Source organism: Ogataea polymorpha (genome assembly GCF_001664045.1).
Source record: "Ogataea polymorpha strain NCYC 495 leu1.1 chromosome Unknown OGAPOscaffold_3, whole genome shotgun sequence".
Lineage (NCBI taxonomy): Eukaryota > Fungi > Ascomycota > Pichiomycetes > Pichiales > Pichiaceae > Ogataea > Ogataea polymorpha.
The window spans coordinates 1,329,441-1,344,120 of record NW_017264700.1 but is presented as its reverse complement, the minus strand read 5'-3'; the positions used below and the strand labels follow the sequence as shown (position 1 = coordinate 1,344,120).

Genomic DNA, 14,680 nt, shown 5'->3' with positions numbered 1-14,680 from the left:
TGTACAAATAGTACAGGCTTTCCCTAGTGTGCAGAGAAATGCCTGATCATGATGAAGACGTACTATGAGTTATTCGGGCCTGGAAAGCCTACAAGAAGCGTTTTGACAGTTACCTGTTTATTCTTTCGTTAGAGAGTATTATCCAGATACTTACAACAAAGAGATCCTGATCTGCTTCTGTGAGTTTTTTTTCACATACGCAACATGTTCTCGACGTCTCCGAAATTGTAATTTTTTGAAACCGTTTTATGCTTATCTCTTATCGGCGGTCTAAGGGGTGGCTTAAAAATATAACACTCTCGGCAAAAAATACTGCAGATTGATTTATTTTTTTCTACTCGAGACGGCAACATTTTCGTGAATGACCTGAGATGCTTTGACAACTTTTCGTCCATCTATATAAGCATGCAGTTCGCTTCTAGGCTTGTAAGAGGTATTGGGAGCATCCAGACTAGGGTCGCACTGCAGACCGGAATGAAAAACAACATTGCGAAAGCTCAAAATATGTCACAAGCTTGTGTTGGGCACCTGATGGAACCACCAATATCGGAGCCGAGCCCAAAAACAGGACTTGTCATGGCTACCAGTGTCCTTTCCCCTGGGCTTGATATTCCTGTTGTAAGCTCAGTATTGCTGGGATTTCTACATAACCCAGTGATGTTGTTGTTAGAATACAGATGCATGATTGCTTGAAGCTCCCTCGTCCTGACGTAGAATACAACTCCTGCGTCTATAAGTGCTTGAACTGCTAGGTACCAGTTGTCGGTTATGTTGTCAATCTTGGAAACACAGGCCCCGTAGGTGACCCTACCTTTGTGATTGTCATGCTCTTTTAACAAAAAAGGGAGACCATGCAATGGGCCTACAGTCTTGCCTGTCCTTTTAAAGTACTCATCCAGCTTTTCGGCTCTTGTGAGATCTTCATCCGAAAATAGGTATATTGCACAATTTGACAGCTGGTGAGCTGCAGTGGCTGTTTTGGCAAAAGCCTTGAAAACTTGAACCGATGCCAGCTCTCCAGAAGCAATTTTTACAACAAGCTTATATCACTGGAATGTTGACGATAAAAGGTCACTCTCCGACAAAATTTTCTCGGGAAGCTTGTACTCATCCAGAACTCGGGCCTTTATCTTTTCTCTGTAAGCTTCGACTTTTGGCAGGAATGATGCATATAGCGCTTTATTCTCCGTGTTGTTTGTATAAGGGCCAAACATTGTTGACAAGCGGGCTTTCAATGCTTGCTTATATAGACCTATAATCCAGGTCCTTCTAAACGAGCATTTCACCCGATGAGGAAATTTTTAAGCTTATCAATCTCTCTCCGAGGAAATCAAAAAACACACGACCGGTGCTTATTGAGCGGACTAGTGAATTTAGTCTAATTGCCGCTCCAAATAGACAACAGCCTTGCTTATTACACGTGAACACAGTCTTTTATTGATGCGAACGATATCAACACCTGAAAAGGTAGGTTCCTAGCTTTCTTCGAACACCGTCGCTCCATACCAGAAGATAGGATTCAATTTTTAAAGTGAAAAGTTCATTGGCGGCCACTCAAGATGCAATCAGAAATCGATCATACCGTTGTTCCCGGTGCATCCCACTTAATTGATATGGACCATGTGGAAGAGGGCGTTGCTCAAACCAAAGAGAGTATTGTTTTAATTCCAACTGCCTCGGATGATCCTAACATCCACTTTCCCCTCCCTTTTAATTTTTACTAACTTTTAGTTTTACTCTCTTCATGGCCTCCACTATCTTTAACTCACCTACACACACAACTAGAAGTACCCACCGCTTCCACCTTTCTTCTATCCACACATCCCTACCTCGAGTTCCACTGTATTCTGTCCACTACAGTCCCACTTCGAGCCTGCCCCATCACCTGACCACAGTCCCCGCCTCCCGCGACCTCGGCCATTCGACCCCCGGCTTCTCGGCCTGCTCTCTCACTGCGAAAACGCCGTTATTGTGTGCCAAGAATTCCTATTCGCTCGCTCGCTCGCCACCCTTACCTTGCTCTTCCCCGATTTTGACGTGATTTGAAAATGCCAGAGTTTCCCGATTTCCCGATAATAGAGATCTGCATTAAAAAAATTTGTTTCTACCCGAAACCCTGCATACGAAAGCAGAGAAGCCAGTAAGTTATCGAGGTTGCGGGATTTAACAGCCCGCACTACCTTTAAGCTTGATTCATCAAAAGAGCCAATAGGTGGGGACTATGCACCTTCGAAAGCCATACTTCTACAAACAGCAATCTCAAAAACCGATTTGGGAATTCAAGGACATGGTCGAGAATGCTCTCGTTCACGGACTTTTCGCAGATCACGTTGCCAGGCATATATAATTGAACAAGAAATCCACTTGATCTTCATCAATTTCAAGTTACAATTCAAAATGAGATTCCTTTCGCTTTCCTCTGCTGTTGCTGCTCTTGCTTCCCTCGCTGCTGCTGAAGAGCTTACCACTTTCTCTCTTGTTATCAACAGAGATGGAGCAATTTTCACCAAAGTTCTAACCTCCACTGTTGGTAACACTGATATCGGATATGCCCAGCAATATGTCACCAACACCAACATCCACGTTTACACCGTCGGAGATGCTGAGGCTTCCTCCTCTTTCTGGGCCTACGTTAACGGTGCTACCGCCACTGAATCTTCTTCTGCTACCTCCACTGCAGAGGCCACTTCCTCTACTGAGGCCTCTTCTTCGGAAGTTACCTCTGCCCCTGAATCATCTGAGGCCACTGCCACTTCCTCCAGTGCTGCTGAGCTGACTACTGAGACTGTTGTTCTGTACAAGAACAACCACCTCTTCACCAAGGTCGTCACCAACACCGTTGGCATTATCAACCCTGAAAGAGCTGCTGCCTCTGGAAACACCAATGTTTTGGCTTACACCGTTGGTGACTCCAGTGCTTCTGCTTCCTTCTACTCTGCTCTGTACGAGAAAACTGCTGCAGCTCAGTCTTCTCAGGCTTCTAGCAGCCCAGCAGCTGTCTCTTCTCAGGTCTCTAGCAGTCCTGCAGCTGTCTCTTCCCAGAGCTCTGCTGCTGCCTCCTCTAGTGCCGATATTGCTACTTACGAGGGTGCTGCTGCCCAGAATGTTGCTATGGTCGGCATGGGTGCTTTGCTCTCTGGAATGGCCGTTCTTCTTATGTAAGTTGTCATGCGGTCTCTATAGCTTTCAAATACACTTTTGCAAAGCTATTTAATTCTTTTGATATCCCAATTTCTAAATACTGATTGACTTCAATAGTATGGCTAATATAATTACTTTCTAACTAAATCAGTAAATTATAGTTTGCTCTACCATATTAATTAGACAAATTAGTTGATTCTAATCGAACGGATTGGTTCCAGTAGCCTCTGTTCTGAGCGATCTTCCATCATAGTTGTGATCATCGTGTTTTCCACGAGGGAGCGACTCCATTGGTAGATTCTCGTTGGCATTCTTATTCTGCTCCTTGACCTTTCTTCTGTTTCTGGCCATGAAAATGTACGCAGCGATTCCTCCAACTAGTCCAACAACAACGACAGGAACCACCACTGCTGGGGCAATCACAGAGGCCTTACTTTTGTGGCTGGACGATTTTGACGTTGAGGTAGCGGTAGAAGTGGAACTCGAAGTGGTGGAAGAACTGCTACTGCTGCTGGAACCATTGTCTGATGGTACTCTTTCAATACTTCCCTGCGATGAGACAAGCTTCACAGCAGGTCCTTCGTAACTGCTGTACTTGCTTGATAAGTCATCATTGTCAAGGAAAGGAGTCAACACAATTTGCACCCAGCCATCATTTCCCTCGTCTATCCAGTCCGAGTCTATAGTGAGTGCTATATACCCATCTGAATTGGAAGCATAGTCAGTAGTGTAGAAGGCAGAAGAGTTTGTGTCTTCGGAGTATGATCGCAGACGAATTTGGACTTTGGAGACTCCGTCATCATCGTTGTCGGGATTCCAATAGAGAGGATTCCAGGTAATCCAATACGTCTCGCCAGCGACAAAGCTGGTAGCGTTTGAGATACACAACGGATCGTTGCTTGATGGAACACGCTCGTTCATACACCGTAAAACCGGTGGAGCAGCTAGTGGAGTAGGGTACGCAGTGTTCGTAGGGGTCGGCGAAGCAGAAGTAGTCGAGTCCTCAGACACAGTCGGGGTGACTGCATACGGAATACCAGAGCTGTCAAGAGACACCCAGGGAGTTGCCGAAGAGGTGACAGGAGAAGCATCCACCGTAACTCCATCAAAGGCGTAGGGTGTAAACGTCGTAGTGGTGGTGCCAGTTGTAGTGGTCCACACAGAATCCGTGAGAGCAGTAGTTGTTGCGTCTCTTTTAGCCAGAGGCACCACTGCGGGTTCTCTCTTAAGAATGGCGCCTTCGGTAGTTCTCAAGCATATTGCAAGAAGAGGTAAGGCAGTCGTGAGTCTCATGATTGGTGAGCAAACTTTGATGTTACCTGAAATTTTTTTGAATCTTGCTTTGCAAAAATCTCCTCAAATGTGGGCGGGATGACTGATGGAAAAGATATTTTTTCACTTCCTAAATCCGGAAAAGACTTCTCTAGTAAAAAGGTAAAAATAGCCACAGAGAACGTAAGATTTACTAATTGCCAGGACACATAAGCACAGCAGCTGGTTGCAGATTGTGAGGGATTTTGAATCATAGCCAATGAAGCGAGGCTGGGAGCCGGCAAACGGATCCGGACCCTGCATGCCAAGAAACAATAATGTCGGTGTTTGGTTTTTTTTGGGGCAATACCAATTTTCTGGCTTTTTCCGGAAATCGATTTAAGTGACACAAGACCCTGAATAATAAAGCTGAGCTCAAAAGCACAATCCTGATTTGAGAGTCGCAGATATCTAAATTTGGCAGGCGATATTTGCGATAAGTCCTTTCCTATTGGCTGCAGCTGGCAAACAACCCAGCTCTCGGTAGCATTGTGGACCGACTACCGGTTGCACAAGGATCACCATAAGCAAAGAAAATTTTCACCGTCCTAGGTAGCTTCTTTTCTCTCAAAATGCTTGCTAAGACACTTCTCCAAACGTCAGGACTTTTGCTCACTCAGCTCGGAGCCGCTTTGGCAGCTTCTTCTGAGTTTATTATGTACGGCGGTCTTCACTCATCTGATTTCCCGCCAGGATCCTCCGTTCCCCTTCAATATAACGAAGACAACATTGTTGGCGTTTTCCCTGACTGCTCGACCTGCTACAACTTCACCGGCTTTATCACCGACGAAGGCTATTACGAGATCACTCAGACCTCGCAGGGCTACTTGGACAATCCACTCTACTGGACTATCAACGAAGACACTGGTTTGGTGACTGTCAACACTACCGGTACTACTGAGCCAATTGTGATCGAAACTCACTTTGTCTACTACAGCGGAACGATGCTTTACTCCTTCAAAGAAGTCGACTACAACTCGACGTACTACTTGTACTTCCAAGGAATTGATGGTGGACTCTCCGACCTTGGCACCAATTACACTGCTACACTGGTGCCTAGATTTGCTAATGGATCTTACTACATGTCCTACCAACCAGACGAGGCAGCAACAACTGACGAATTGTCCACCACCATGAGTCATATTCTTGGCGATTCTACCTCATCCAGTTCCTCTGCTACATCGACCAGTTCTTCAACCTCCTCTTCGTCCACAAGCTCCTCCTCGAGTTCGTCCTCATCGGCAGGAGCGGCAACATTGGCCGGTGTCTCTTTTGGAGGAGCTGCTCTGCTTCTGATGAGCCTTGTGTTCTGATTACCTATATAAGTCAATTAACTGTCTAGTTGGCAATCATGCGTGAATGTAGGAGTGTAAACAACGAAATCAAGGCAAGGAGCCACCAGAAGATTGTTTGTAATCCCAGATTATTGAACAGAGTCCTCACCCAGGAGGTCAAAATCGTTCCGAAATAACTCATTCCGGCATATGCTGCCATTGCAATGGCCGTCTGAATGTTACGGTCCTCGGAAGAAACATGAATGTTCAGCAATGTAGCCGCAAGTGCGAGTCCAACTAAAAAGATTGTGTTCTGTGCCATGAGCAAAACATAAAGGAAGCCGTAGTATGCAGATTGAGAGATTCCTGTCACGTCTGGAGCAACAAAGACAAAGAATGGCAGGAAAAAGAAGGTGAAAATGAAGCCCGCGAGACTGAGGCGGTAGCCACCAAGAATAGCACCGTATTTTGCTGCAAGAGGAACGGCTATAATGGTCACTATGATGGCAACCACCAGACACCTAGTCACAATACTAGGTAAATCGACCCAGCTAATTCCACATCCCCCTTTAAACATGAAGGGAAACCCAATGGACTCTTTTTTCAGCGATTCCGTGAAGTAAGAGTCAGAAAGCTTTGCAAACACTGCAGATAGATAACCAAACATAGTATGAGAGATGATCATCTGAATCAGCTTTTGTCTGCTGTATGAGGCAAAAATCGGAGCAGAACTGTCTTCTGCGGAGCCCATAGGGTCTTGAAGCTCGATGTCGTCCTCCCCATTCACGAGACCATCATTTGCCCTATCAAACTTGCGGCTGTAAGTCCCATTGGACGAAGAGAGACCGAACTTCTCTCTAATGGCGTTGCCAAGGGCAAGACCTCTATCTGCCTGGTGGTCAAGATATGGATGAGTTTCCTCAAAGAAGAGGAACGTTAAAAGTGCCGTGAAAAGCAGAATGATGGCCAGCACAATGTTAGGGAGTGCAAACGGAAAGACCTTGATGAACCGTCTGTCAGGTGGAGCATCAGCAGGAGGCGGTCCATTCCATGGAGTAATGAGATTATTGCCGATGAGAGGTCCAAGCCATGATCCCACGAAATAGGAGACCGGGATGGTTAAAAATGCCAAGGGTTGGTGGCTGAGTGATGGAGTCAACTCTCCTAGAGCAGTTCTCACCAGAGTGTGATTAGCATTTAGCAGACTAGCTGCAAATTTTGCTATCCAGATTAGATAGAACTTTCTTCCAAAGCCGTAGAGCAGCATAGCGAAGGCCAGGGAAATCAGGCCAATCAGCAGGATTGGCTTGCGCCCGTAACGTTCGGCCTGGAAGGCCCAGAAGATGTACGTAAGGACTTGTGGGGCACCGTCGGCAAAAGCGAGGTAGCCTATATATTTGAGCACTTCATCGTGGGCTTTGGCCGTGTGGAAACTCTTGATAATATGCCAAATGTAGCATTCTGTTGAAAGCTCTGCTGTATACTGAGCTACTTGCATTAGCAGCAAGAAGCCAACTTGGAGGGCTGGAAAGCCAGACACCTGCTCTCTAAGGTCCACTCTTTTCATGTTAATTAGAAGAAGACCTGATTGTAAGTGGAAATAAAAAAGGTAGCAGAAGACGGGCATTATAATTCCGCGTTACACAGGTGCGTGGTGGACTGTTATTGCACGAACTCCAAAGCTTTTGGCAAGCCCTCGACGGCATGCTCGGGAATGCAATGTTCTGCAATGACGTTGATCAGCGTCGGATCGACCAACGTTTACGGAATTGCTATTTTAAGGCATCCAGCCAAAATAAGATCAGGCTACTTGAATCTATTATAGCAACATAAGACAAACAGATAGACCCATAGCAGCCGAGATTGTTCCCAGTTGCAAACCGGCTGCTCCGTTAGAGCTGCTGGTCGACGATGAGGACGACTCTGTGCTGGTTTCAGAGGCCGAGGTTGAAGTCTCTTCCTCAGAAGAGCTTGATTCTGTGGTGGTGGTAGCTGTGGCCTCCGCCTTGGCTGCCGAAGCAGACGACTCGGACGACAGGACTGAAGCTCTGCTGTAGAAAGCAGCCGAACCAGATGAATCGCCAATAGTATAAGCAAGGATGTTGCTGTCACTCAAATACTGATCCACGTAGTCGATGGACTGGCCAACGGTGGAAGTCATCACCTTAGTGAAGAATGCACCGTATCTGGAGATAACAAGGGAGTACGTAGTGACAGCAGCAGAGGCTGTGTCTGTTGACGTGGCACCCATTGAAAGGCCAGAAAGGGCAAGGACGGAAGCAAGGTTTTGGAACTTCATGTTTTAGATGAGAATTTGAAGATTGGATGAAGTATAAGTTACGAATTTGTTGCACTTTTTTTTCTGGAGTCCTTTTCGAGGAAGGGTCCAGCACCTTTCAAATGCGGACTGCACGGACTCATCGGTGATTATTTTTGTTCTTTGAATGCACGGACGGCTTTCCTTTTTTCGCGCCCATGCAGCACCAAGTGGCACAAGGGGAGCCGACATTCCACAATTGAGGTGGAAAAGATTCCAATCAAGCTGGGCGGTTGACTATGATTGAGATATTGGCTGACTTCCCACTGTTTCAGGTGGCGATCGTCTCCATGGTGAGGCTGGTGGACTCCATTGGGGAAACGTCCACGTTTCCCTACATGTATCATCTAGTTAAGTATGTCACGGCCACCTCAGATGAGAGCAAAATCACTGTGTACATCTCGTATCTGTCTGCAACCGGGAGCCTCTTCCATATCATCTTCAACCTTTTCTGGGGTTTCCAGGCAGACTATTGGGGCCGAAAGAAAGTTCTGCTTATTAGTTTGATTGGACAGGCTGTTTCGCTGGTGATAATAGCAAACAGCACAAGCTTCACTGGCCTGCTTATCTCAAGAGTTGTATTTGCTGTCACCAACAACACTTTGTCGACTATTCGGACTATTCTCGGAGAAATTGCTCACGAAAAACGGCACCAATCGCTGGCTTTTTCGATTGTGCCGCTTTTCTACAATCTTGGGTTTATGATTGGGCCTTTTCTGAGCTCTCAGCTGATCAACATACCCAGCAACACGGACGATTTTGGCGATCGTCCTTTTTTCACAGCCAACGTTGTGATAGCTGCTTTAATATTCCTGGTTTGCGTTATAGCATTCCTTTTCTTGCAAGAAACACACCAGCAAATAAAGCATAACTCTGACCTTGGCCTGGCTTTGGGAAATAGCATTCGCAGCAAGTTAGGTTTCAATGAACGTATAATAAAGGAGGATCCGTTTGAAATAGAGCTTGATGACAGCCTACTTAGCGAGCAAGAGACTGAGCCAGAAATTGAGCTTGCAACCGATCCATCATCCGAAGCAGCAACGAAACCCAGAAATAAATTCGGACTAAACTCAAAGATCGTCCATATCATAATCAGCCAGTGTTTCTTGATGTCGCACATTCTGATTTATTCTCATTTCCTCCCCGTTTTTCTGTCCGCTCCCTTCCAGCCGGAAAGCTTGCAGTTCCCACTTGGGTTAAAGGGCGGTTTGGGCATGTCATATAAACAGGTGGGAACCATGCTATCCGTTGGAGGACTGGTTGGAATCATAATGGTGCTCTTCCTTTCCCCTATATTGGAACAAAAATTTGGCATATTGCGAGCATACCGTCTTGGCGTCTCTGTGTTCATCATAGCCTACTTTGTGCTCCCTCTTGCAGCATTTGGCGAGAGCAAAGATGACACCATTGTTTCTACTGTTCTGTCATACATCAGCGTGTTGCTGAAGGAAATTGGAGGAGTCACGTGTTTTCCATATATCTTCATTCTTCTCCATCGTGCTACGCCACCGGAAAGTGTATCTTTCCTAAATGGTGTGGCGATGAGCGCCAGTGGAATCGCTTCATTTGTGGCACCATTGATTGGTGCTAGAGTACTCGCGTGGTCAAATAGAAACGGCGTGGCCACCTTGTTCTGGTGGATGCTGGCTCTCTATGCTGCCTTTTCTCTTGCTCACACGATCGCATTAAAGTGATATAGAATATTTGCATTTGAGCGGCAACCGACGTATCTGTAGTAATTGAGGTTATAGCATTAGAATACAGTCATGTTATTGCATTGTATGGTTACGTGTGTGATGTGATTTCTCCATGAGAGAGTTGGTGCGAATCCGCGGCAAGAAAAGCAAATATCAGATCCTGGCCTAATAGCATCATCAATCTGTTTATTCCGCACGCTGTTGATGGGGCAAGAATACTGCCCCGACAGTTGTCTGAAAATCCGTTTGCTTGCCTTGAACAAATTGTTGTAAGTATACTATCTATCTGCCATATCATCTCAGGTTCATCTTCTAAACATAATTCTTAATAGTCTTGCAATATTACCCACATTCTATGATAGCGGCTGAAAGTAAGAACAGACTTTCTGATCTCTTAATTCTCGTAACCATCTGTTATTTGTAGCAACATCGTAGACTTAGGGTCCAGCGTTTGCAATATGGAGACATGAGGTGATGTTTTACGGCTGGTTGTCAAATGGTTTCACCTGTTGACTAATGTTACAAATAGCATGTCATAACTTCAAGAAATCAGCTTTTTTTCATCTACGTCGGAAAGATATGTCTCGATAAAAATAAATTTCGCACATAATAAAATCTGTTCGGCGGACTAAAACTTACACGTGATTACATCTTACATCTGACCCACGGATCTCGCACTCATGACAACCTGCAGGTCGCTCTTGTGCTCGTAGCTTCCAGAAGCAACGTCTTTCTCAACTTCAACCACTGTTCCAGGGTAGCCAACGCCATTGATTGGCTCGTCGTCCTCGAAAAAGCCGTTGGTCTCGACCATATACTCCCATGTTTTGGGAGTCTCGCTGTACTCATCGGGATATATTTTAGGCTTGAAGATCAAGCCGAGAATAGTGTAGGCGGCAAATCCAATGATAAAGGTGTACAGCCAGCCACCGTAGAAAATGTTCGAGGCTGTCTGCGTCAAGGCTTCGGGATGGTAGGATCTGTAAAGGCCAGGAATGGCGATAATCGGGGAAATGATCCATGCAGCTGCGGCCCAAATGTTGATCCCCTTGTAAAAATAGTAGATTCCCTTCGGATTCTTCGTGTACAATGAGGGAACATGGATGTTGCCTTTACGGATGATGTAGAAGTCAGATAACAGACACCCGAGCAAAGGAGCGACGAAAATAGAGTATGACCCGAGAAAGGAGACAAGCGTGGCTGCAGAGTTGATCATTTTCCATGGGACCATTCCCCACGCCAGAAGCCCAAGGAAAATCTGGCCGCGAACAATAGTGAAATATTTTGGTAGCAGACCACACAGGTCAGCAGCAAATGGAATGGAGTTGCCAAAAATGTTTGTACCTGCTGCGCCGAGAGCAAATGAGACAGAGCACAGAAACACAGCACAGCGTGTGCCTGGGCCCCACTCGTTCTCAAGTATAGCAGACAGCAGATCCCACATGCTCCAGTATGACTCTCCGTAAGCTCTGCGGATGGAAGCATTTGAGGCCATGCCAATCAACAAGATTGCAAGAGTCGAGGGAATGTAGCCAATTGATTGGGGCCAGATGGCACTGTGCTTTTTCTTTGCGTACCTAGCAATGTCTGGCTGATTGATGATCATTGCAGACACCGATCCAATGATAGAGTTGATCATATGAATCCATTCGTTTCCGGTAGTAGTGACCTTTTCCACACTGACACCAATATCATAGTCTCCAGGACCACCTCCCTTGATCATACAAAAGATGAAAAGACCAAAAGCGGCAATAGGCATGATAATACCCTTAACGGTGAAGAACCAACGGATCTGCCTTGGATGCAAAAACATCAGTGGGAATTGCACGATCCAGTATATTAAAAATGCCACCATCAGCCGTGTCGTAATTTGAGCACTGTCAGGAAGATGATTTGGAATGTCTGTCCATTTATGGCCAAACACACAGCGCAGGGCAATATCGAAACATCTCGAGCCATAATAAGTCTGGACACCAAACCACAAGGCAGCAACAAACATACGCACAAACACAAAAAAGCTGGCAAGCCGCACTCCAAAGACTGCCCTTGCCACCGCAGGGTACCCAATATGATAATCGGCTCCCGACCGGGCAGAAACAACCACCAGCAAACAGCAGAAGAAGGCAGTTATGATAGCCCCGCCAATAACGTGTTTATAAGGAAGCCCTGTAGCTTTCATGAGTGATGATCCAGTATTCCACGAACTAACTCCGAACGCTGATTGGAACCACACCACAATGTAATTGTATGTCTTCCACGTTCTTTCCTGTGGAGGGGTCGGTTTTAAGTCACGATTGGCTCTAAGCAATTCATCGTCATCCTCAGTGTCGTCTCGCACGGACACAAAGTGGTCAAAACGTTTGAGAACGTTCATTTTGATGAGGGTTTACCGACTTGAGCCTCGTTTTTATAGTTTCGAAAAGTCTTCCGAGACTCTGATAAGTTGCCCTATCGTGCATGAAAGAATATCGCGAATCTGGAAATCAGAGATTGGAGATAAGAAAATTTTTTCGGGGTTGCGAAATACATCTGCTACTCAAAAATGTAGGACAACTTGCCCACGGGGCCCGGCATGCTGGATGCTGCCCGCTTTACATACTGACCTGTACTTTTCGAGGCCACCAGACCGTGGCTATCTCTATCCCAGATTACAGAACCCCTCAAAATCGTGTATCTTGGCCAATTTGTAAATTCAATTCCTTCAAAAGGCGAGTAGTCTATGCCGTGGTGGAGCATCGAGTTGGTCAGAGTGAATGGTGTCATTTTTCCCTTTGGGTACCAGATAACAAAGTCGGCATCCTTGCCCACAGCAATTGTTCCCTTCCGATCTAGGCCGTACAGTTTTGCCGGGTTCGAGCAGCACAGCTCAACGTACCGTTGTGCAGTTATTTTGCCTGTTTCAACACCTTTACAGAACAATAACGGCATTCTGGTCTCAATTCCTGGAAGCCCATTTGGAACCTTCTTGTAATGGGGAATTCCGTTCACCAGTCCAGCTTTTTTCCCTAGCGGGTGGTCGTAAACAGTCGGCGCGTGGTCACTGCTGAACACAGTCACCGTTCCATTCTGAATGGCTCTCCACACTCCATCGAGTTCACTTTGAGATTGTCTCAATGGCGGTGAACAAATGTACTTGGCTCCTTCAAAGGGGTCATCTTTGTGGACATGGTGCGAGCACTGGTGTTTCAAGTAGTCGGCCGTCAAAAATAAGTACTGTGGACAAGTCTCTGCAAAAATTGGCACCAGACTGTTCTGAGCCTCTCTGACGGTAGCCAACGCGGTTTCAGACGACATGTGCACAATCAAAATAGGAACATCTATCATTTTGGACAAAGAGATCACCCGATAAGTAGCCTCGTCCTCAGCTACTTTTGGACGGCTAACGGAGTGGTAAAACGGGTCTGTAAGTTTCTTCTCTTCCAGTTTTTTGCCTATGAAGTCAATGATATCCGCATTTTCAGCATGGATCATTGTTGTGATTCCCAACTTGCGATTCGACAAGAGAATATCGAGAAGCTGCTCGTCGGAAAGACGATACCTCGGATAAGTCGTGTACACCTTGACTGAGGTGATTCCGTGCTGCTGTGCCAATAGGGGAAGCTGGGTCTTCAGGATACTGTCATTGGGGTTGGAAATAATCACGTGAAACCCGTAGTCGCAGTAGGAATTGTTCTTCGCTTGCGTGTGGTACTCTTCAACAGCAGAAACCAAGTCAAAGTCCTCTTTGGAGTTTTGGATTGCAAACGGGATCACCGTGGTAGTTCCTCCTGGTGGAGCAGAACGAGTTCCGGACTCAAAAGTGTCGCCAGCAGGAGTGTTTTTCTGCGACAGGTGGACGTGCGAGTCGATGCCGCCGGGCATGATATAGCCTCCCTCGGCATCTATGGTTTTTTTCCCCGTGAGCGGCGTTGCTGAGATCTGTTCGATGATGCCGCCTTTGACACCAATGTATGTCGACGGTGGCATCACATCGGAGCCCACCACGACAAGCCCGTTGTGTATGACAAGATCGAATTGCCCTCTTTGATACGAAAACATGCTATTTTCGATTGGGCCGAGCCAACTCCTTTTTATCGCAGATAAGTTGCCCGATCCTGCATATAAAATAAAAAGGATAGCCAGTGCGACCTAATATTTTTCATGTCTCTGCAATTGGAAGATCTTCCGTCCGTAGGGGGTTTGGAAACCTCCATCAAGGTTATGTTTGTCAATCCCAATTCCACAGTCTCGATGACCATGTCCTGTCTGAAAATGATCTCCAGCAATCTTCCGCCAGACACAACAGTCTATGGGTATACTGGGCCAGCTGGTAAGACCGCAGTGACTATCGAAAGTCATTTAGACTCCGTCATATCGGCAACAGAGTGTCTTAGAGATGCATACCCTCTCCTTTCTCAGGTCCATGCCGTTGTTGTTGGCTGTTTTTCGGATCATCCGCTGGTAAACTGTATTCGAGAAGAGTTCGACATCCCTTGCTGTGGAATTATGGAGGCAGCTTTCTACACTGCTCGGATGCTTGGTGGAAAGTTCGGAGTTCTCTGCACTGGGTACCGGTCACAGATCCGTCACCAGTACGCAGTGCAAGGCTACGGTCTGGATAAATTCTGTGCTGGTCTTTTGTCGACAAAGCTCACTGTCAAGGAGCTGGAGACAAAACCAAGAGAGGAGGTTCTTTCGTTGATGGCCAATTGTGCAAAGCAGCTGGTCGAACAGCAAGACGCCGACTGTATTGTTCTCGGCTGTGCAGGGATGGCAGATATGGCTTCTGCCGTGGAAGAAGCACTGGAGGGACGCAGTGTGCCAGTTATTGATGGAGTGTGCTGTGCCGTTAATATCTTATCTGGGTTTGTGCGTATGGGGCTGAAAACATCCAAGAGAGGATTGTTCACATGGGCCAAGCCGGGAAGAGAATTAAGGGGACAGTCTTATTTGTAAGGTAA

The 14,680-nt window shown here is 46.3% G+C and overlaps 10 protein-coding genes across 10 annotated transcripts; 5 read left to right on the top strand and 5 right to left on the bottom strand.

The window, feature by feature from the left end:
* Positions 1 to 1,548: 1,548 nt before the first annotated feature.
* Positions 1,549 to 1,732, top strand: OGAPODRAFT_16377 (uncharacterized protein). The gene has a single exon (XM_018354385.1). The coding sequence runs from the start codon at positions 1,560 to 1,562 to the stop codon at positions 1,722 to 1,724; it is 165 nt and encodes a 54-aa protein (XP_018211838.1). The 5' UTR covers positions 1,549 to 1,559; the 3' UTR covers positions 1,725 to 1,732.
* Positions 1,733 to 2,123: 391 nt separating this feature from the next.
* On the top strand, positions 2,124 to 3,264 carry OGAPODRAFT_16376 (uncharacterized protein). Its single transcript, XM_018354384.1, has one exon. It carries the CDS (start codon positions 2,398 to 2,400, stop codon positions 3,160 to 3,162), a length of 765 nt encoding a protein of 254 aa, XP_018211837.1. The 5' UTR covers positions 2,124 to 2,397; the 3' UTR covers positions 3,163 to 3,264.
* Positions 3,265 to 3,305: 41 nt separating this feature from the next.
* OGAPODRAFT_16375 (uncharacterized protein) lies at positions 3,306 to 4,471 on the bottom strand. The gene has a single exon (XM_018354383.1). It carries the CDS (start codon positions 4,432 to 4,434, stop codon positions 3,340 to 3,342), a length of 1,095 nt encoding a protein of 364 aa, XP_018211836.1. The 5' UTR covers positions 4,435 to 4,471; the 3' UTR covers positions 3,306 to 3,339.
* A 550-nt stretch (positions 4,472 to 5,021) lies between these two features.
* On the top strand, positions 5,022 to 5,766 carry OGAPODRAFT_76360 (uncharacterized protein; the record flags this gene model as incomplete). Its single annotated transcript, XM_018356166.1, has 1 exon — positions 5,022 to 5,766. One exon carries the CDS (start codon positions 5,025 to 5,027, stop codon positions 5,763 to 5,765), a length of 741 nt encoding a protein of 246 aa, XP_018211835.1.
* Positions 5,767 to 5,790: 24 nt separating this feature from the next.
* Positions 5,791 to 7,293, bottom strand: OGAPODRAFT_8163 (uncharacterized protein; the record flags this gene model as incomplete). The annotated part of the gene is made up of 1 exon (XM_018356546.1): positions 5,791 to 7,293. The coding sequence occupies one exon, from the start codon at positions 7,291 to 7,293 to the stop codon at positions 5,791 to 5,793; it is 1,503 nt and encodes a 500-aa protein (XP_018211834.1).
* Positions 7,294 to 7,545: 252 nt separating this feature from the next.
* OGAPODRAFT_8162 (uncharacterized protein) lies at positions 7,546 to 8,025 on the bottom strand (the record flags this gene model as incomplete). Its single annotated transcript, XM_018356544.1, has 1 exon — positions 7,546 to 8,025. One exon carries the CDS (start codon positions 8,023 to 8,025, stop codon positions 7,546 to 7,548), a length of 480 nt encoding a protein of 159 aa, XP_018211833.1.
* Positions 8,026 to 8,282: 257 nt separating this feature from the next.
* Positions 8,283 to 9,737, top strand: OGAPODRAFT_8161 (uncharacterized protein; the record flags this gene model as incomplete). Its single annotated transcript, XM_018356542.1, has 1 exon — positions 8,283 to 9,737. One exon carries the CDS (start codon positions 8,283 to 8,285, stop codon positions 9,735 to 9,737), a length of 1,455 nt encoding a protein of 484 aa, XP_018211832.1.
* Positions 9,738 to 10,392: 655 nt separating this feature from the next.
* On the bottom strand, positions 10,393 to 12,114 carry OGAPODRAFT_47656 (uncharacterized protein; the record flags this gene model as incomplete). Its single annotated transcript, XM_018355556.1, has 1 exon — positions 10,393 to 12,114. The coding sequence occupies one exon, from the start codon at positions 12,112 to 12,114 to the stop codon at positions 10,393 to 10,395; it is 1,722 nt and encodes a 573-aa protein (XP_018211831.1).
* Positions 12,115 to 12,272: 158 nt separating this feature from the next.
* OGAPODRAFT_47736 (uncharacterized protein) lies at positions 12,273 to 13,778 on the bottom strand (the record flags this gene model as incomplete). The annotated part of the gene is made up of 1 exon (XM_018355560.1): positions 12,273 to 13,778. One exon carries the CDS (start codon positions 13,776 to 13,778, stop codon positions 12,273 to 12,275), a length of 1,506 nt encoding a protein of 501 aa, XP_018211830.1.
* A 102-nt stretch (positions 13,779 to 13,880) lies between these two features.
* Positions 13,881 to 14,675, top strand: OGAPODRAFT_8158 (uncharacterized protein; the record flags this gene model as incomplete). The annotated part of the gene is made up of 1 exon (XM_018356539.1): positions 13,881 to 14,675. The coding sequence occupies one exon, from the start codon at positions 13,881 to 13,883 to the stop codon at positions 14,673 to 14,675; it is 795 nt and encodes a 264-aa protein (XP_018211829.1).
* Positions 14,676 to 14,680: the final 5 nt, after the last annotated feature.

Coding starts and splice junctions, on each gene's coding strand:
- OGAPODRAFT_16375 (XM_018354383.1), bottom strand. CDS start 4,434: ATGAGACTCACGACTGCCTTACCTCTTCTTGCAATATGCTTGAGAACT.
- OGAPODRAFT_16377 (XM_018354385.1), top strand. CDS start 1,560: ATGCAATCAGAAATCGATCATACCGTTGTTCCCGGTGCATCCCACTTA.
- OGAPODRAFT_16376 (XM_018354384.1), top strand. CDS start 2,398: ATGAGATTCCTTTCGCTTTCCTCTGCTGTTGCTGCTCTTGCTTCCCTC.